Source organism: Amphiura filiformis, chromosome 5 (assembly GCF_039555335.1).
Source record: "Amphiura filiformis chromosome 5, Afil_fr2py, whole genome shotgun sequence".
In the NCBI taxonomy this organism is placed as follows: domain Eukaryota; kingdom Metazoa; phylum Echinodermata; class Ophiuroidea; order Amphilepidida; family Amphiuridae; genus Amphiura; species Amphiura filiformis.
Window position 1 is genome coordinate 67,113,464 of NC_092632.1, and position 22,406 is coordinate 67,135,869.

The 22,406-nt window shown below is 43.4% G+C and overlaps 1 protein-coding gene across 1 annotated transcript in view; it reads right to left on the reverse strand.

The window, feature by feature from the left end:
• LOC140153596 (ATP-dependent RNA helicase TDRD9-like) overlaps window positions 1-22,406 on the reverse strand; it is a 62,665-nt gene that overhangs the window by 37,263 nt on the left and 2,996 nt on the right. The window contains exons 2-11 of the mRNA XM_072176379.1: window positions 18,356-18,477; window positions 9,406-9,554; window positions 9,012-9,233; window positions 6,853-6,975; window positions 4,976-5,056; window positions 4,111-4,281; window positions 2,633-2,736; window positions 2,156-2,214; window positions 1,868-1,925; window positions 1,394-1,536 (exon numbers count right to left, since the gene is read on the reverse strand). Of these exons, the coding sequence (XP_072032480.1) occupies window positions 1,394-1,536; window positions 1,868-1,925; window positions 2,156-2,214; window positions 2,633-2,736; window positions 4,111-4,281; window positions 4,976-5,056; window positions 6,853-6,975; window positions 9,012-9,233; window positions 9,406-9,554; window positions 18,356-18,477 (1,232 nt within the window). The remainder of the gene's footprint in view (window positions 1-1,393; window positions 1,537-1,867; window positions 1,926-2,155; window positions 2,215-2,632; window positions 2,737-4,110; window positions 4,282-4,975; window positions 5,057-6,852; window positions 6,976-9,011; window positions 9,234-9,405; window positions 9,555-18,355; window positions 18,478-22,406) is intronic.

Here is a 22,406-nt window from a genome sequence, read left to right on the forward strand (position 1 = left end):
TGCTTCCTTCAGAACAAATTCATCAGGATCGTTCATAAATCACTAGTTAGCAAATGTTCTCAGTACAGATCCAAATAAGTAAAATTAGGTACTCACTAGAAATATTTTGATTCCTATCAGGAATCTTTTACAGGAATCTTTTAAGATTCCTGATAGGAATCGAAATATTTCTAGTGAGTACCTAATTTTACTTATTTGGATCTGTACTGAGAACATTTGCTAATCAGTTGTTTCCTTGTTTATTGACTGCTCAGTGCCAATAGTGGGTTAGTGCAATAGCTGCCATGTGTAGATGAGTACACTACAGGGTGTCCCAGAAAAAATTACCGGGCGAATGAATTTGGACGTAAGTCGAGAAATATACATTAGAATCCAGAAATCGGTTGACTGATTGCAAAGAAATGAGCGATTACATAACGCATGCGTCAATTCACTTCATTCCAAGTTTGAAAGAAATATCATTCAACACATTGCGCACTACATGTATATGGGGTTCATATTTTGTTCTGTGAAATCCTTTTCGTTCTTTTTAAACAATCTGTTTCTTGCAAAACATTTAAGTAGGTTTGTTCATATTTGAAAACCTGCACGACATTTAAAATGAAAGCTTGCATGTAAAATGATGCTCGCTACTTGTAAATCTCTTTTTCGTTAATGCTGATATAAATGTTGCATAAAGAATTATTGCATAAAATAATTCCAGCTGGCTTTAAATATTTCTCAAACACACTCAAAGTTTTTGGAATATTTCGTAGAAATTGTAATGCAAAGTTTAAATCTTTTAAAACTTCAACATTAATGTTGCATGGTATCAAAATCTCATGTACACTGTAAGCACTTGATCATTGTCATTCTTGGCTCAAATGTTCTTTTAAAAGTTAAAATATAACATATTTGCACAACCTAATTAAAGTTGGAAAGCTTCCAATTGCAGAAATCAAAGTTTTCTCGGACAAACTGTTACTCATCTTCAGTGAAAGCATGACTATCATAACACCGTCGGATTATAAAATAAATAATGTGGACTAAAGTTAATGAGATACACAAACTTTAGGAAGCGATGAGCGAGTAAGAAAAAAGCGCTTGTGATCAAACTTGGAATGAACTTAACTGATGCGCGCATTATGTAATCGTTAATTTCTTCGCAACCAGTCAACCGAATCAAATAAAATTTCCCTCGTGATGCACAATAAAATAGGCTATGCGCTACATTTTAAATTGTTTGATTCTGATGTCTACTTCTCGACTTACGGTCAATTTTATTCACTCGGTAATTTTTTCTGGGACACCCTGTATACTGTGTGTAAATTGCCAAATTTGTCACAGGGCAGCTATTCCACTTATCCACTTCTGACACTGAGCAGTCGATTTTACAGAAGGCAGAGATTCTTACCATACTTGATATCAGCTACTGTTATAGAGCTTTCAGCTATGTTGGTTGACAGGATAATCTTACGGAATCCAGGCTGAGGCTTTACAAACACACTGCGCTGCTCTTGCACTGTGATGGTGGAATGAAGGGGGAGAATCCACAGTCTGCAAGGTATGCAACATAAAATGATTAGTATTGAAGTACCAATGTTACAGAGTTTATGACAATGGATATATAAGATAAAAAATTGACCAATGGTGGGAAATCGTATGTGTGATATGTGTTAAAGTAAATTTAGAGGTACACATTCCTGACAATTTGGGTAAATCTGGTCCTATTTTGAATCTCCTCCCTACAGAATGACTAGACCTATGTACCATTAAACATATCCAGAGTAGTGTAGCCATGTTTTCGAACCAGCGGGGGGGGACACAAACTGAATCTCATTTAGACCTGTCATTTTTTAGTATGTACCACAAAACAAACATTTCCTACCTGTGTGATGTTCTATCTCCAATCAGCAGCTCATCTAGATTCTGAATCTCATTTAGACCTGTAATAAGCAAGTACCACAAAGCAAACATTTAGTAACAATTAAAACAAGATGTAAGCAATTAATGCCACTCAAATTTGCAGCAACTTTTTATGTTATGCACTCAAAAGGTACACCAGCCAAGCAAATAGTACAATTTAAAATATGCACAATTTTAGATTCAACCACTAATTTTGTGCAGGAGCATCGCCAAATAATACAACAAGATATTTGATCAATATTTATCTTACCAGGAAGAAAAATTAGAACTGTTCCTCGGTCTGGAGCAAAGCCTGTGTCTTCATCAATTCTACGATATTAAAGGTTAACAAATTTAAATATACTTAATATCTGTGTAGGACAAACAGGTATTATTCATTTTATACAAAAGTTTGTTGAGTTCAATGCGAGGTCAATTTAGGTAACTCATCATCTCTTTTTATGTAATATGAACACATAGTGAGATACTGTGAACCACTGATTGGCCCGTGTGGTTTTTTTTCTTTTATAGTGCTTGGGTGGCTATATAAGTTCTTAGCCTGTGTCACTCCTCATGGGCTATTGTTCACGCTAGCATTTTATAAAAAATACAAATGGTACTCCAGTGTTTTATGTAGTAATTTACAATTCATGTATGTAAAAGTAATGCTTCCCGACTTCCTTTATTTTCAATAAGTTTTGTTAAAATGTAATAAAATGTTAAAACGTATATTAAATGTATTACTCACCCTTGTTCTATTTCCTCCAGCTCATCAAAGTATAAGATGAGTTTTCTTGCAAGATTGTATGCTTCATTGCATATCTCTGGTTCATCAAGTTTCAACTTGGGTAGCTGAATAAAAATAAGGATAAAGATTATTATCATGGTAACAGGGTATTAAGCTCATATTGCGAGGGCACCCATTTGCAAAGCAATTTGGCTAAATCATGATAGGGCACCAAGGCAATCACATGCTAAAGAATATGTCCAAAGTCACACATTTTGAGGAGCACCAAGGCAAAGGTATGGGCACTGAGGCAAGGGCGCCCAAGGCAAAGGCACATGGCACCCAAGGCAAAGGCATGGAGCTCCCAAGGCAAGGCATGGGCACCCAAGGCAAAGCCATGGGGCATCAAGGCAAGGGCACAAGGCACCCAAGGCAAAAGCATGGGGCACCCAAGGCAAAGGCATGAGGCACCCAAGGCAAAGACATGGGGCACCCAAGGCAAAGGCACATGGTACCCAAGGCAAAGGCATGGAGCACCCAAGGCAAGGCATGGGACCAGGAGGCAGAGGCAAAGGCACATGGCACCCAAGGCAAATGGTCTTACGTGTATTGGATTGTTTTGATCCCTGCGATACCGATGATGATGATGACCATACCGGGTACTACTCATTTGAAGGGGCACCAAGGTAAAGGCATAGGGCACCTAAGGCAAATTGCCTTGGGTTATAATGGTCCCTTCGGTACTGCTGATGATGATAGCCGTACCAGGTACTACATATTTGAAGTGTCACCATGGTAAAGGCAAGGATCACCCGAAAGCAATTGCCTCATGTGTCTTGGGTTATATTGGTACCTGTGAAACGGGGCACAGTGTCATTGCTCCGATATCTTCATGGCAGAAATCGCCATGGTAGGTTGAATCCACAGCCACGCTTGGCCATTTTGTTTGAGACGCATAATGAGCCGAGGGACATCCGACTAAGGCTACTGACAATAGCATGGTAATTGACCTCTCTGTGTGTGAGTGAGCATGTATACGCCATAATGAGGTCAATGGTCATCTGCTTTTAGACTGTATCCACGACTGAGTGCAGCTAGCCTACGCTGCGCTATAGTTTGGCACATATAAAATCAGAATATTTTTGTCAGTTTTTGAGTTCAAGGCGCAAGCTTCTTTCTCAAGACACAAGCTAACGACTATCATATCCGTTGAACACATATATTCAAGTGCAAGGAACAAAATCTGGTTCTTTAGACTAAATAAATTACGGGAGATATTCATCATTTTCTACCCCGGTATCCAAAGATTTATTGTCTGAATATCAAACTGTGCATAGCACATTCACGTGTATTGATCCCGGGTATTCATTTCAGTGTCTCTGCTGTATAATGTAATTATTAACCGGGCGATGTCGGTGTGCGGGGTTACCCCGAATGGGTGTCTCCATTTAAAATCTACATTCTACACTCCCTGTGTGGGAGATGTAATTACAACTCACCTTTGGTGTATGAACCCCAAACTTGGGAAAGTCTTCTGCATAATACTCCTTGACATCGTAGCAGATTCCAGACACATTGACGATGGGAGGGTCTACCAACTCACCGCCAATATTCATAGCAAAATACTGGGCAAACATACTGGTATCAAAGGTGGCTGACATCAAGATTACCTGCAAGACAATGAAATGGTGAAAAGGGATGATTATTATCTGCCAGTTTTAAGTGCAATGAGATTTGATTCTTGAATGCTGTACATTTAACTTCACATCATAAACACAAAAGACAATTTTGAACAAGATTTTCCAATATCTTTGCCAATGATTCTTGATCAGGGTTAAGCATGTAATGGACAGAACTAGGGTTATGTTTAGGATATGTATGAAGATTGTAATATGGTTCACACTAGGGACATGATTAGGGGTTGTCTTAGGAAAACGGGAGGAGTCATATCTTGGGGCATTTAACAAAAACCCTGCAGTGTACACTATAAGATTCTTATTGTAGCTGCCTGCACAGACACACCATCGCCAAGGCACCTGATTGGTGCACACAAAGTACCTTCATAGCACCGATGCTGCTACTGCATAGGACCCACCAGCAGTCATACTGCAGTGGTACTACAATGGTACTGCACAGTACCAAGCAAGTACCTTGGCAACGGTGTGCCTCTGCATGCAGTCCCAATAGGATTCTTGTAATGTACTTCTTAATATTAATGTACTTCTTAATATTACTATTAATCTATATTGCAAATGCCACCAGGTCATGCGCCCCGCTAACCCGCCTTCAAGTTAGGATTAGGTGCAAGTGAATAATTCTGATTATTTCATTGGGGATTCTTGCCGTCTTTCTTTATAACCTTACCCTAACATGTCTGGAGTTAGTTCTCTGAAGCTTGCGTACCACCAGCAAAGCAAAGTCCATTTCCTGGTCTCTTTCATGTACCTATTATAAATAAAAAAAGGAATTCATGTTATTGGCACGTTTAAGGGGAAATATATCAAAAGGAACTCCTTAAATGCGTAGTCTAAAAGATTGATCTCAATTCTATCTGATAGTATACAAATATTAACTGTCTATGAGTGTGATGGTCGAAATATAATCACTTGGTGAAAGATGGATTGTTCCATTCCACAAGCCGGAACGGTAAGTGGAATGGAATGGAACAATACATCTTTCACCAAGTGATTATATTTCGACCATTACACAAATTTAAGATAGTTAATATTTGTTTTATATCACTCATACATAAATTCTATTACTCAAAAACACTATTTAAGATAGGGAATACATTTTTTCATCAACATAACATTATGTTTTGCCGTGACATAATTCACAATTTGCTGTCCACCCCATAACTAAATTGGCGAGTCTGAGAGTCAGCACACGGCCTGGCACAGGAGCACTACGGTGCAGCACTATGATGGTAAAAACTATCACACGGAAAGGGTGATGATAAAAATGATAAATGGTAATCAACCAATGAACTGTCGAGAATTAATGTATAAGTGATATAATTATGCCATCACATATATTTGACAGAATTGAGCTATTCTAGTTAAAATCCATACACATCCTATGGAAGACATGACCTTAATCTTTCACACAGGAATGTGTGACTCCCTGTGCGGAAGATTAAGGGTATCGTGTCTTCCATCGTAGGGTATATGAATTTCAACTGGAATGGCCCATTGTTCTTCTCTCAAATGTGACATTATTCAAATGTTACATAACAACCATTTGATTTGCTTTGTTTGGTTTTAACAACACTGGATAACCCAAGAAAGCCTCTTTTGACGCTTGTTTGCATTGGGGTCCATCAGAGAACTGAAACGGACTGTAACAGTCAGGGGATAACACCCTACTATACACAAAACTGATTATGAGCTACATGTACAGGTATAGCTGTTGTACACTGAACCAATGCCTAAATATCCCCTCCAAAGGAAGGAATTCTCTCATGGTTCATTGTTGTCATATAAGTTACTCACCTCAGTCAGAGGATAACACCCTACTATACACAAAACTGATTATGAGCTACATGTACAGGTATAGCTGTTGTACACTGAACCAATGCCTAAATATCCCCTCCAAAGGAAGGAATTCTCTCATGGTTCATTGTTGTCATATAAGTTACTCACCTCAGTCAGAGGATAACACCCTACTATACACAAAACTGATTATGAGCTACATGTACAGGTATAGCTGTTGTACACTGAACCAATGCCTAAATATCCCCTCCAAAGGAATGAATTCTCTCATGGTTCATTGTTGTCATATAAGTTACTCACCTCAGTCAGAGGATAACACCCTACTATACACAAAACTGATTATGAGCTACATGTACAGGTATAGCTGTTGTACATTGGACCAATGCCTAAATATCCCCTCCAAAGGAAGGAATTCTCTCATGGTTCATTGTTGTCATATAAGTTACTCACCTCAGTCAGAGGATAACACCCTACTATACACAAAACTGATTATGAGCTACATGTACAGGTATAGCTGTTGTACACTGGACCAATGCCTAAATATCCCCTCCAAAGGAAGGAATTCTCTCATGGTTCATTGTTGTCATATAAGTTACTCACCTCAGTCAGAGGATAACACCCTACTATACACAAAACTGATTATATGCTACATGTACAGGTATAGCTGTTGTACATTGGACCAATACCTAAACATCCCCTCCGAAGGAAGGAAGTCTCTCATGGTTCATCGTTGTCATATAAGTTACTCACCTCATCTAAGATGATATGTGTGTACTCATTCAGATTTCTGGTTGAGATCAGCTTTCTTAGCAATATACCTGTTGTCATATAAGTTAGTCTGGTATCATCAGTTGCACAGCGGTCCATGCCAACCTAATTGTGCAATATATCAAATAATTGACAATGTTAAACATGTTCCTTTACAGCCAATAGAATCAAACTATGTGTAGCAATTAAGCAATATTTTCAATACTTTCATATCTCTTCATGTATGCTACATACCCTAAATCGGTCAGAGCTTGATTTAAACTTCCCAAAATATGATTTTTTCATGTGATTGAAAACACTGTACTCCCTATTCCAGAAAAATACAGAACTAATTTTTTTTGGATTAAAAAATATTAACCTGTTTTGCCAAATGAAACATATCTAAATCCTAATACTGGCAATAAAAGTCTAATTTTAATATTTTTGCAATTTCAGGTAAAATGGTCCAAAAAGTAGCATTCAAAATCTTGAGTATAGGCTAAGAGTTAGCTCATAATTGTAATATTGTATGTTATTTTTGCTAATTGGTTATGAAAAAGATTGGAGAATGTGTTTTCCAAAAATTAGAATGCATAATTTGAAATTAGTCTTTGTTCAAGTCTTTGGGCCTGATTGTCACAGAATACGAAAAAGGTCGAAAACACCCTAAAAATGCATGTTTTTGGCCCTTATTTCCAAAAATTGACCAAACATTAAAATGTGACTTTTATTGCCAATTAGGACTACCTAAAGGATTAGGATTAAGCTATGTTTCATTTGGCAAAACCGGATATTATTTTTTTAATCCAAAAAAATTAGTTCTGTATTTTTCTGGAATGGGGAGTAAACTGTGGAAGAATGTAAATGCTTCTTTTACCCATAAATCATAATGAATTTGCAACTAATTACATACTTCAGTGAATTACATACCCTTGGAGAACCTACAGTTAATAACACCATCACTGTCAAGATCAGCTTCTTGATTCAGTTTAGTTCAGCCAAGCCAGAAAACACACAGGTACCAGAATCTTGCAAACCAATATTGAATGAATGTGATTAATATACAAACCGTTTCTTTCCCTTTATGGTTTATAATATAAAAACACTGTAACATTGCTTAAAATAGGGTGTATCCCTAGGCCAAATCCTAGTTTTAAATGTCCTTAAGTCACTCTCTCAATTGACTTGTTCAAACTCAAGTTTGTCATTTTGTCAATCCTTTTGAAAAACAGAAATGCAAGCATCCGCTGTTCATCTGAACTTTTGAATGCTTAATCTTTGAGCTCCAACCTGCGAAAAAACTACCTGACAAGGCCCCTTAGAATATCCAAGGGCCTAAATTATGCTTGAAAAATTTGGCTCATTTTAAGCTCTGCACTGTAAAAAGTACAGATAAAAGAAACAAACTGTCTGTGTTCACAGACAGACTGGAGTGCCCATCTATCTTTCTTAGCAACTTGGGCCAGACTCCTCCATGACAAGGACCCTTAGAATATCCAAGGGCCTTAATTATTCTTGAAAAATTTGGCTCCTTTGAAGCTCTGCACTGTACAAAGTACAGATAAAAGAAACAAACCTGTGTTAACCGACTGGAGTGCCCATCTATCTTTCTGAGCAACTTGGGCCAGACTCCTCCATATAATTTGTGCTGCGGTAAATCGCTGTGGTACACCTCCACAGCAAATTTGTTACATTCCCATCATTGAATAAAGTCGGTACCCAATTGTACACCTGGTTGAGTAGAGGTAATAGCGGTGAAGAGTCTTGCCTAAGTGCGCAACACGATAACGTGGCGGTGATTAGAACCCACGACCTTGAGCTAACTCTCGATTATGAGGCATAGTCTTAAGCTGGTTTCATACTTTCTGCGGCTTGCCGCTGAGCGTCGTGACGCTTCATCCTGCCCCTTGTACTTGTCTGCAAGCGGAGCGGCATGACTCTGAAAGGCATCACTTTCGAGTTGACTTGAATTCAACTCCCAGTGATGCTGCCTCTTGGGCAAAGTGGTGGAGTGATCAATATATCGGCTTGCCGCTGGTCACCGGTGCGACTGCGCAGTGAAGCAAAATCATCTTCAGAGCAGCAAGCGGCAGGAAAGTATGAAATCAGCATTAGACCGCTGCGCCACCGTGCCACTCTACTAAGCTCTGCCCTTTACTAACCTGGTAACCCACAAGACTTCCAATTTGCCATCGCCTCTCTTCACACACCCTCCTAGCGATACTGATAGCAGCAATACGTCTGGGCTGTGTCACTATGATGTTACAATGCTTGTTCTCAGCAACATGATGGTCCAAGATGTACTGCGCTACCTGAGTGGTTTTACCACTGCCTGTTTGACCCTGGATGATTGTCACTTGGTTGGTGTCTATTGTATTGGTTATCTGTGTAAATATAAATATAGGAACAATGGCTTAGTAAACAATTAAAAATTAAAAAATCTTTTGAAAAATTAATGCTTTTGACAAAGGTTTTGCTGGAAAATATTTTTTTTCCGATTTCTAAAAAAAAAAAAAAAAAATGAAAAAAAAAAATGAAAAAGAAAAGAATCAATACTGACCTGTTCCTGTACGATGTTATTGGCAAGCCTTCGTTGTATGTATGCTCAAAGTTGTAGTTCTGATAGACCTGTACAGCCAACTCAGGAGGAGTAGCACCAACTGTCATAGTCAGCTGACTAACAGCTTCACTAACGCTTTCCAAATCTAAAATAAAACCACAGCAATTACATTAATGGTTTACCATTAAGACTCAACGTACAAATTGCATGGGGGTGACAGACGATGCATGATGAAATCAACTTTTTGATTAATTAAATGTATGTAAATAGTCCCAAACAAAAATGTTTGGTAGACTCATAACCGGTGCGATCTTACCTTTCCGATGTTGATTAAGATACTTCTTGCATCGATCCCGAGAAGCGGAAAAAACCAATAGTCATTTTGTCCCACATAAATGAATAAATAACAAAACCCCGATCCCCGGTGGACTCACCCAAAAGGTGACGTCACACCATATGATCGCCCTTATCCGACTTGGGATCCCCTACTCGGACCAAACTTGTAGGGGTGGCGGGGTCGGGATAATCAACATCGGAAAGGTAAGATCGCACGGTTATGAGTCTACCAAACATTTTTGTTTGGGACTAGACTCAGTACACCGGTCGATCTTACCGTTCCGATGTTGATTAAGATACTTCTTGCATCAACATCTGAAAGATCGATCTAGCAAGTAACCGACGGATGGAGGTACAAGATTGGTCAGCATCTGATCAGGGATCGGGAGCGGGTAACGATGGTTTTCGCGAGGTCAGAAAATATTTTCCCCCAACGGTCGGGAAACAAAAAAGACCACGCGATCACAGACATAAACCTCCTTACTTAATAAGTTTGGTGGTTAAGAATAGCGACACTGGTTCTTACCATGCTGAGTATTCTGTATAGTCTGAAAACCTGGTACCCGTACACCACCGTATTATGATCGCCCGAACAATGTCCCGGTAAACCTCCGCCCGTCTCTGATTACTAACGTAAACGGAAGTATCGTAGAGAAGGGCGAAGGTGGCTTCCGGGACACCGCCTGCTAGATCTCCTCAAGGGACCACCGAACGGTATACCCAAGATGATGAGATAGCTCGTGTCGAGTGGGTCGTGGGGCGCGAAACCTTCGCGATCCCCGGACCCCACCAACACCTGGACCAGCCATTGCGACAGCGGCTGGACCGAAAACTCTGTAAGGGTGATGAATGCGGTCGTGAGTCCTCGCAAGGCTTGTGTTCGGAAGAAATAGTGCTGCAGCGCCTTATCGGACACCCCAGCCTATCTTTGGCTTCAGCCGAACCTTGCCCAACCCTGGGGATTGGAGAGGGACGAATGTCGGTATGCACCGCGCCCGTTCAGTAGTCACGAGAACAGAGCCAAACAGTGTCGCTCCAGTGTTTGTGAACACGGAAGCTAACCTCGAGACCGTGTGCAACTCAGCACCGCCGTCCCGAAGCCAACGCCAAACCGGAAAGCCATCTTGAGAGTTACGTATTTAAGCGGCGCTTTTGACGGAAGGTCAAAAGGGTGACCCTTAAAGTAATCTAAGACTGTGCTGGGATCCCTAGGAGGATCACTTTCCGTTTTGGTAGACACTCGTTGAACATACCGTCGAGGCGTAGACTAATAAGGTAACCATCGGCTATGATAGTCGACCCGTCTCGAAACCTCGGTGAATGGAGAGGACAGCTGACTTATAGCTGGCCCCAGTGGCCCGCTGAAGTCTTGCTTGGAACTTTTCTGTCAGAAACTCCGGAACTAGCAGCACAGAGGCTCTAGCGGAGAGCTATTTGTCTCATTGCACCAAGCGTAGTATGGAGCCAGACTCTGGCTATACGTGCACGGAGGAGGTAGACTTCCGTCTAGCCCGGCGATAGAAAAACAGCTTCTGATGAAAAGTATCCCTCCGCTGCGTGTTCCTGGTAAGGGCCATGCAGCTAACTGCAGGTGCTCTAGTGATAGACTGGTACCTCCGCTCCGGGCATCCGGAGTAGATCTGGTACTGGGAGTGCCAGCGGCCTTGCCGCTAGCAGAATGACAATGCAGTCTTCCCACCCGATCTTGGCCACCACCCTCATGAGTAGTGAGATCGGAGGGACTGCATAAGCTGTCATCCCTCCCCAGTCTATGGACAGAGCGTCCACGGTGAATGCTTGGGGGTCCGCGACCCTTGAGCAGTACACCGGCAGTGGATGATTGCGATGAGATGCGAACAGATCTTTCGAGGGGTGTGTACATCCCCTTGAAGATCGTCTGAGCGACCTGCGAGCAAGGGACCATTCTGCTGGTCCCGACACCCTTCCTCGTGACAGATAGTGCGCGAGGATGCTGGTGACGCCAGCGATGTGTATCGCTCTCATCGTAATCTGCCTGAACTTGCACCACCCTATCAGGTGTCGTGCATGCAGGCTCAATCGTGGTGGCCCGGAGTCCCCTTGTCTGTTGGGGTAGGCTACCACGGTTGTGCTATCCGTCAGGACAACGGTATGTGATTCCACGATCACCTCCTCGTGGCGAGGAGGTTGATGTGAAACTCTGTCTCTATGGCCACCATAGGCCCGAGACGGAGTCTCCGTGGATGTGGACCCCCCAGCCCCGTTTTGACGCTATGGTTGTCACTACGTGACATACCGGGGTGCAGAAACCTGACACCCTGGGTCAAATTGGGCTGATGGGTCCACCACCAGAGTTCCTCTCGCGCGATCTCCGACAACGGAACCGCGAGGGATATTGGTGATTTACTGGGCCTGCAAGCAGGCTAGAAGGTGTAGTTGGGTAAGCCTAACGTAGAAAGCGGCAGTACAGTACGAGGTCTACCATACTGGCCATTAGGCCTACCACCTTCATCCATGCCACAGCGGGTTTTGCCCGAGACTCGCCAAGAGTCAGGCACACCGCACCATGTTCGCCACCCGCTCGGGTGAGAGCACCGCGAACCCCTCCGTGAGGGTGATCCGGGCCCCTACAAATAGTGGTGTCTGCGTCGGGACCACGCTGGACTTTTTGAGCTGATCAAAAATCCAGGGTCCCGCACCCTACGGACTATCAACCCCATGAGACCCGTAGTCTTCAGTGGAGTGCGTCCGTATATGAGCCAAACGTCCAGGTAGCAACTGATGTTGACACCCCTGTGCTTCAGGTGCGCTGCCACCGCTCTGACCAAGAGTGTTAAACACCCTGGGAGAGATGGACAGGCGGATGGCGGTATCAAAACTGGTAATTTTGATCCTGTACCTAGAAGCGCAGATGCCTCCGATCTTGAGAGGCGATTGGCATATGCAGATAGGCGTCCGAGAGATCTAGCGATGCTGTTCCCATGCCCCTGATGGGGCAGGCTAGCACCGGCGAGAGTCCCCATTCTGAACCTTTTGGGCCTGAAGAACGTGTTCAACAGCCTGCGGTTCCGGATGGGGCTCCCGTCGCCGTCTTCCTTGGAGCCAATGGCTCCAAGATCACCCGTAGAACGGGGGTAGACAGGACAATCGCCCGCTTCGTGAGAAGCTGTGTGATCCCTGTCAGTAGTGCCCGACGCTGGGGCCGTCTGACGGTACTACTGTGGACCTCTGAAATGTGCAGACGAATGTGGGGAGACTGGGTTGCCAGTCTGTAACCCCCACTCACCACTGACCATACCCAGGCGCTCAGAGAGATGGTTTCCCACCTCTGGGTGAAAGCCATAAGCGGTCGCCCACTGGGAGATCCCCTGTGGAAAAACCGCTGAGCCCCCAGGAATGCTCTGCCTAGCTTCCCTTGGAAGAGCGCTTGCTCTTCTTCGGGGCTTGCCAGCTGATCCTGTGCTACCCTTGCGCCTCCCAGAAATGGGTGCTGCAGAGGTAGTGGGCTCGGGTACTGTTGGTGGTGCACGGCCTGCTGAAGTCGGAGCTCCTACCCATGGTAAGGGCAGTTTCCGACCTCTTCAGAGTGCTCCCGTTGGTAGCTTATTTGCACGGTCCCCCACCGTGGCGCAGAAGCATCCAAAGAGACAAAGGACCCTGCCTTTCCATCGCGCTGGGCGATTGGAGTGGCAGGCCCCTCCCCGGCGCTGAGTGGACACCCTATGGGCTAGGCCCATGGAGCTCTCGTTGAGGCTAGCTGTTAGCACCGCTAATAGGCTCACCTCATGGAAGAGCTCAGATGTTGTCTGGCGTGATACGCTTGAGCGACATCTGGGTCCCTCTCGGATCCCCTCAGGTAGGTCCCGTGGTCCTCCAGCGTTACACGCAGAGGAAGCGTGCAAGCACGCGGCGTCATAGCTCTACTGAGCTCGACAGCCCTCGATATCTACCCGTGAGGTTTGCCGGGAATGAGAGTGCAGGCGTCCCCAGTGAGGAAGCAGCAGCTGAGCATCCTACTGAAAGGATCCCTGGTCCTCCTCCATGGACTCCCCTTAGGGGTGTCCGGAGGAAGATCAGTGTTGTTGCTCCCCTCGCGGGGCAGCGGGGAAGGAGACTGTAGTGATGTCACTACGGACTCAGCTTCCGACTCCTTTCCCTCGCCCACAGTATCCGTATCATGCTCCGATGATGACGGTAACTGAGGACGGGCATCTGAAAACGGGTAAGAAGGCATAACCACTGTGTGGCTCGCCGACTACCTGCCAGCAGAAGAGGGAGTACTCCCGCAAGACCCTGAGGTATCCGCCATGGCACCACTGGGTCCGCATGCTCTCGCAGCCGTCGTCCTAGCGCTAGCAGCACGGGCCTACCCTGATCAAGATCTGGGTTAGCTCCATGCCGGCTGGCCTGGTCAACAGCTGATGTTGGTACTGCGTGGCCATCGCTAGGCGACACCTGCCACGGTGCTAGGCCGTGGAAGAAACACCCTGCGGCGGGTACCACGGGGCATACCCAGCCGGCAGCTGACCCTGAAAGGATCCGCCACCAGGGTAACCCCATGGTACTGCAGTACCAGCACCGCCTCCCCCCCCCCCTTGTTGCCACAGAGACTGTGGCGACTAAAGCGGAGTGCTGCGGTACCGGTGCGGTATCAGCGTGGGTACCCGTGAGGTTCCCAACTGTGGACCGCTGTACCCTCGCCACACTGCGTTCCCTGTTTGGGGGATCAAGCTGTGTGCTGGCGTGGTACCGCGCTGTACTAGCGTAGGTGCCCGTGAGGGCTCCGGCTGTGTACCACTGTACCCATGCCTCACTGCGTTCCCCCGCAAGGGGATCAAGCCGTGTATGGGTACCCGCTATACCGGCTGTCCCTTGGCTAGAGGGAGCTTGCCTAGTACCACGGGTAGCTGAGCGTCCATACCCCCGACCACTTCCCTCGCCACCTGAATAGGCAGCGCCAATCAATGGAGCTATGCCCTGTTGATTTGACAGTGATCGATCAAGAGAGGGTAATTGACCCATTGACGGTAATGGATCACCCACGCTCCGCTGGCTCTCGAGGACATAAGTGGGTTGTTGATCAGCTAGGCTGTTCAAGCTACTTACTGTACCCTCTAGAGCTTCGCCCAAGGTCGCTGTGTGTGGCGGACCACTCACGGCAGCTATGGGCGGGTGCATAGCGGCTACCACTGAAGTCAAGCCGTAGCTCGCCTTTGCAGCTGCCACCGAATGCACCTGGGTCGCTGTCCCGTGAGAGACTGCATGAGCCCAACCCCTGAATAATCGCCAGCCAGTCCCTGTGGACAGCCAGCAGCTATTCTAGGGCCCAGGGTATCACTCGGCGGTCCCGCCATGGAACGCTGCCGTGTGACAACCCCAGTTGGTTCTGCTAAGACTACACCCACAGCGTTAGCCGCGTATCGTCTCTGCTGAACCCATGCATGCTAGGGTTCAACCCAGGCAAGCCCGGGTACCCTTGCATGCTGCCCGTCGCTGGCTACTACTGTGGCTGTTTGAGCCTGTAGATATGCCTGCAACAGACGGGTGTCCTCCTGCTAAAAACCCGTGAGGATTTTCGCTAGAGGACTGGTATCCTCCTGCTACAAACCCGCTAGGGTTATCGCTGGTGGTTACCGCTCTGCTGCCTGCTACTTTGCTCCGACGTATAGTCAGTGCTTTCGCTGGCTGCTGAGCCTTTGGACGCTTAGCAGTCCCGAAGGAACCGCCTGCTTGTCCGGGGACCGGAGCCCCCTTACCAGTGCCCTTGGTAGATTTCTTCTTCGTCTTATGGCGATGACGGAGCCTATCCCAATCGTCAAGCTGGAACTCGGAGAGTCCTAAGCAAAAGAAAGACATCTAGAAGATCGTGAGCACTCCCTGTGGGTGAAACAGAGCGGGTGTGGGTCCCGCTCCGTCACCAGGGAAGGGCAAGCCCGACAGGGCCGAGGCGAAGCGAGGAGAAAAGGGAGGGGGGCTACCCCCCCAACACGCCGACTCAAGCCCAGTAAGCAAACCTGAGCACGGAGGCTGGTCGCTAACGTTAGTGGTAAAAGTAAGGACTGGCTAACTTTATTACTAAAATGTCAGACGGGTGCCTACCAACTCCCACCGTATGAATATCTGATTAACTCGGCTTTATTGGACGGTAATGAAGACATAACGATAGAGTAATCACCCTAACATAGCAACAATAACCTACCGTACATGAAATACAATGTGTATGTACAAACATCTATTGTAACTTACAGGCTGCAATGGTTGTTTTACGTGGGAAACAAAATGAATGGCGCCAACGAGCGGCCATTTTGAATTGCTCGTGTGTCCCGTATATAAACGGAGGCACGATATGTAGCTAAGTTTTGGATCGCTTTTTTGTCACTTTTTCGCCAGAAAATGCCGTCAAAACTATCCTCAGCCGATCAATACCGGTTTGGTTTTACCTAAGGTGTGAAACTACAACCAGTATATCTCGCCTTTGGTCGAGAAATTGATACACAGTGCTATGAACAATCGATAGGCACGCCTGTGTCAGTCGGAGACCAAGGAGGATAAGGGACGATCATATGGTGTGACGTCACCTTTTGGGTGAGTCCACCGGGGATCGGGGGTTTTGTTATTTATTCATTTATGTGGGACAAAATGACTATTGGTTTTTTCCGCATCTCGGGATCGATGCAAGAAGTATCTTAATCAACATCGAAACGGTAAGATCGACCGTGTACTGAGTCTGTAAATGTATATTAAAGAGGAAGCCTCACCAGACAGGTCAGAAATTCGCAACCAAGTGCCAGAATCCTTTTGGATTCTCCCAGTGGAATTTTGCAAGAATCCATGGATTCTCGCCATATAAGTTTGTATGATAAATTGAAATGTTTACGAGAATCCATTTAGATTCTTGCAATTTTGTTGACGAGAATCTTTGCGAGAATGGATTCTCGGATTCTCACCGAATTTCTGACCCTGCCAGAGCAGTACTTCTGGGGTGAACCAAACCTGTCTGGTTATCAAATTAAGGGTTTCGCTGAATCTGACTGGTGCTAATTGATGCAATAACATTAAAACATCAATTAGCACCTGTCAAATTAAGAGAAAACCTTGTCACTGATTAATTTGATAACCAGGCAGGTTTGGTTCAACCCAGAAGAACTGCTCTGGCAGGGCATCCTCTTTAAAGGTGGATGGTCCAATAGTAACACATGGTGTTTTCAACCACAATGAGGCCCATCATCCAATCATATTTATTCTAAGTTTTGGGTTCAATTTGCTCCAGTGATTTGGATTCTAGGAAAAATGTGTATGGCAGTGGCCCATGGGACAATACACAACTTTTGAGGTGGTACATGTAACCAAACTATAATGTTTTTGTTCATAGGCCTATTAAATGAAACATATATATTTCAGGCCTAAATTTTCACTGGGGATTATCGAAAAATATTACATTGTAAGCATTCACTATGCCCTTTTGCCACAGGGTGGCAGTGTAGCACTAGCAGCAGTTTATTATGCAGGTTACATAAAATTGTTATGCAAGTTACATAAAATCTACCAAAAAAACCTAAACAACATAAGGCCAAAAAAATAAATTGTTTGCTTTCAGCAGTTGGGTCGGTCGGTCGGGAAAAGGTTTTTTTTTCGTATATCTTTTTTTCTTTCAAGTACCAAAAGTATCATGTAAAGTACTTGTTTTTATGTACTGTAATGTAAAGTACTATAATGTAAAGTACTTGTTTTTATGTAAAACACTCACTGACCACAGAATTTCCACCAAAGACAAATTCAAGGTAAACCCTACTTTATTTGACATGTTCCATGTCTGGTAGACTTAAAATACCATACTGCATTTTAAAGTTCAACAGTGTTTTAATTGTGTAACGATTAGGATGATATACGAAATATTGGACAGTCAGCCACATACGACTGGACAGTCAGCCACATACGACTGGACAGAGGGAAACATGCAGGAAATGATATTTTACAACATTTCTTTTATATCTTCAGTTTTTCAGATGAAAAGTTCATGGTATTTTTGGGAAAATTGTAAAAAAAAAGTTATATGATTGGGACTGCTGAGACTGACAAGCAAACAACTTTCTTTTTTTTTTTTGGCCTAAAGAAAGCAGCAAGTTTAAAAAGCCCCCACCTTGGCTCACTTTTTGAAACACAGTCCCATTTATCATATTATCAATAACATGATGCATTTATAGGTAAAATGAACGCATATTACTTGAAGGAGGGAGTGCATTAGATGCATCAACATCAGCGCAAGTGCATTATTTTGTCTAATTTCTCGAGCAACAAGTAATACGCGTTCATTAACCTATTTCATACACGAGAAGAAAAACAACACATGATTTTTGATGTTTTTATAACGTTTATTTTTTTTTCACTAAAAATGTTGAAAAATAGAAACAAATATAAATGCATCAACCCGCCTTAAAATGAATCAATCCTACGCTGAACACTATGCGTAGTACGCTGGAGTGCACAATATACACAATCAATGCATGTTTCGTATTTTTCTAACCGCTTTTCTGATTGGCTGCTTTGATATAGGAGTGTATGAATTCATTACGGACTTTTTACGGTACATGTATATGGTACAATAATTGTTGATATTCCAGTTTTACTCACCAGACATGTTGCTGTGAATATTTGTGTCTTGTGTATCCGTAGGATCTTGCAACATATCTTGCTCCCATCTCTGCCGATATATGGTGGCATATTCTGTCTGCTGAGCGAGGTCATGCCTGGGCCTGAAATGAAAAAAAAACAACCAAAAAAACATCATATTGTAGCCAACTACATGTACTCATACAGTTACAGACATGCATGTCAGACTCAGTCATGCATTATACAATAATACCCAATCTGGGTATGTTATGCACACGTAGGATGCTGTGGCGTAACTAGGGTTGGTAGCGCCAGGGACAAGAAACAAAATTGGCGCCCCTACCCCCCCCCACCTAAGAATATCTTAGACGCGGGCAGTGGTGTAGCTAGGGGTTGTGGCGCCCAGGGTTAAAGATAACTTGTGCGCGAATTTTTTTTTGACAAATAAGGCCTACCACTAATTAATTTTGGTTATTAGAAATTGAATATCGGTCTTCAAATGTTATTTTCAATTGATTTTGTGTCGCGGGAAAATTTTGACTTTCATCGCTTGGAGGGGCGCAGAATCGATGCTGAATTGGTCTATTTGGCGCCCCCCTAAGGGTGGCGCCCGGGGCATGTTTCCCCCCCCCTTGTGCATGCCAAATTTTTGGGATCCCAATTTACAAACCTTAAAATGGTCTATATTATATATACCTGTTGCGAGCGCAGCGAGCAGGAAAATTTGCATATTTAAGCGTTTCCGTACTGTCTTCCTGAGCCTTTTTAGAGCGTTTTATTTAAAAGGCGCCCCATGAATGTGTGCCAAAAATCCATACATTGAGCTATATATAGAGTTGTTTTGGTACCATAGTCTAATTCCAATTGAATGAACACAGCTTTCAACAGCTCTGTTCTCTATCAAACCGCGATCGTATATCGCGTATTTCAAACTACAACACAAACACACGTCCTTGGATACAATAATGTATGTCTGGTTCCATACAGCAATACGCAGTATTGCTGTCTGGTAAGCAGGTACGAATAATTCCGCGTGAATTGAGACGTCAGAGCAGGTCAAACACAGAGGACTAGCCTACATCCCGTATCCTACTATCACTCAAACAAGCAAATCTCTTCACAAATTCACTCACCTTGCGATCCTACATCATCAGTTGAAACAAACATCTAAGTTTCCAAAAACAACTTTGTCATTCCTCAAAACTACAAGTAACTTGATTAATTAAAATCCTACTATTACCCGTTATTGACAATTTTGTTTGATTTATGGGTTATTCCTTCATGTAATTTTACACGAAATTAGGGTTAGGGTTAGGGTTAGAGTTAGGGTTAGTTTAGGGTTAGGATTAGGGTTCGGATTAGGGTTAGGATTAGGGTTATGATTATGATTAGGGTTAGGGTTAGGGTTAGGATTAGGGTTAGAGTTAGGATTAGATTACACGAAATAATTACATGAAGGATCGACCGATTTATGTGAACCAAAAGAACGCACGAGTCGAGTTCAGTTGACCAAAATGGTCCACCGGGACTGTGAAATGCGACATTTTCGATGTTTGTACCGGGGAATTTCAGACACGGAGACTCCGCGGAGATTTCTACAAATTCGTCCAAAGGTAACCAAAGGGTTGGGGATCGCATTTTTAACTATCACTAGATGTTTCGGAATTGAGGTCGGCCGTCGGCTAAAAAGTAGAACGTTTCGGGACTGTAATTGGTGTAGATGTCACATTTTTGAACAGTGAACGATAAGTGACCAATTTGACGTTCAGCACAAGTGTTTAGGCTTTAGCCTTACTCAGTCAGAGCGACAATAATGCTAACCAATCACGAGTGCGTTGGCATGGATCACTTCCGCGTTACTCACGCACAGTCGCACACACTGGACTGGAGCAAAAAACGTCACGCTATTGAAAGCTGCGTTCATTCAATTGGAATTCCTACTATGAGTATAGACTATAGTAAAGTTTCTTAATCATGTTAATGCTCAGTGATACTGATACCAAATTTGTAGATGTTCCTGGAAAAAACCTAAAAAGTGTTGTCTTCCCTACCACCATGACCACTAGACAGTGACTAGACTAGCTCGTTCACGTAGCGTTTTCGTTGTCCCACTGGCCTACTACAACGCTACGTAATATAGTATAGGCCCAAACCGGGGCAGCGCCGTGGGTCTTTACGTCATGCGCAACCGATTTATTCAAACCTCATGCTCACCTCCTGCCTTGCTCCAGTAGTTATTTCATATATTTTTTATAAGTCATCCATGGCCTTTAAAGAAAGTAATTCCTCTTAGAAGCAGAAATTAAGTTATATTAGCTCGGTTATATCTTGCACTGTCACGTACATTCAATTTTGTCAAATTACTTCCTGGTTTTGAGTTTAGGGTTGGGCGATATCGCAAAAAGATCGTACATTTTTGTTTTTATGGGGGTTTTTTCGGTTTTTTTAGCCGATTAAATTGAAATCATGTATAAATATTTACTGTTTTCTTTTTATTATTATTATTATTATTATTATTATTATCATCATCATATCTTTATTTAGGCTTTACTTTTAATTATGTGAATATTTGTGCATTTTCTTTTCTTCTTAATTTTGTTTTCCCATTTTATAAATCTATTTATGAGGAAGCAGTGTTTTTATTACTATGATTTATAAACTGTTATTGATTTATGTTTATGTGTTAATTTATTTTGGATTAAATAAATTAGACCAAGTAAAATAAAAAACAAATAATTATGAGCCCCCGGGTTAAATTTCCAAACGGCCCGCCAAAAATCCCCCCATCGCGGCCTGCCAAAAATCGCTTGCCCCCCCCCCCCTCGGGACGCAAAAAAATCTTTGCTCCCCCCACCCTTTGAACATGCCAAATTTTTGGGATCCCAATTTGCAAACCTTAAATGGTCTAGAATTAGGTATGTTGCGAGTGTAGCGTGCAGGAAACTTTGCATATTAAAGCGGTTTGCATATTAAAGCGTTTCCGTACTGTCTTCCCCAACTGTTTTTTTTTCACAATTTTCAGACCTCCCCAGGGCTCATAATTGTTGCACAGCCCTTATTTTGTTATTTTGAGAGTTAGATTCCCTCATATCATCAGGCCCGTGCATGCAGGATTTCATTTGGGGGGCTGATTTTGAAAAAGTGGATTTTTTCCCAAGGCGGGGTGGGGGCGATTTTGTACAGAGTACATGTACCATAGATGACATTAAACAAATTATGGGTAATGTGCTATCTCCAACTTGAGAGGGGGAACCAGTGGTCTCACGGCAGGGGGGACTTTTCCCTTGGCAAAAAATTGCCTATTTGGTACCCCTCCCCTAGTATGCAAGGAAAAAAGAGAAAAAAAGGAGGGAGATAGAGGAAAAAGAGAGGAGAGGGAGAGAGAGAGAGAGAGAGAGAGAGAGAGGGGGGAGAGGAGGAAAGAGATGTGGGGAATCCATATGATATGCAGTACCATCGATTATTATCAATAAGCCTGGCAAAATTGATTTTTCATCAAATTTACCCCAACTTTTCATGCACTGTCGAGGACAAAATTTGGCCAAAAACAACCACTTTTTTGTGGTTTTCAATGACAAGAATTTCAAACACCCCTTTTCAATGACACTTAATATTTACATAAACTTATCGCCGCTTTTTCCCAAGTACCCTTTTATCCAAATTTCATGGACAGTGCAAATTATACCCCTATTTTGATGATATCACGGTCAAAACAGTTAATGACTTGAACGTGAAATCCATAAGCGTAAATCAAACCAATTTTTGAAGTTGCTGATCAAATCTCGACAGAGAATTTATGCCAATACAACATTTTAAAAATTTGACCTCAGATGACCCCTGGTAACCCCCAAATGACCTTACCAAAATATGATTCTAAATGGTGACTGTATCCACCAAGTTTCATGCCCATGTGACAGTTTTTAATAATTTGACCTCCAATGACCTCTGGTGACCCCGATATGACCTTCAAAAAATTTGGCTCTAAATGTTGACTGTACCCACCATGTTTCATGCCCATATGACAGTTTTTAATAATTTGACCTCCAATGACCTCTGGTGACCCCGAAATGAC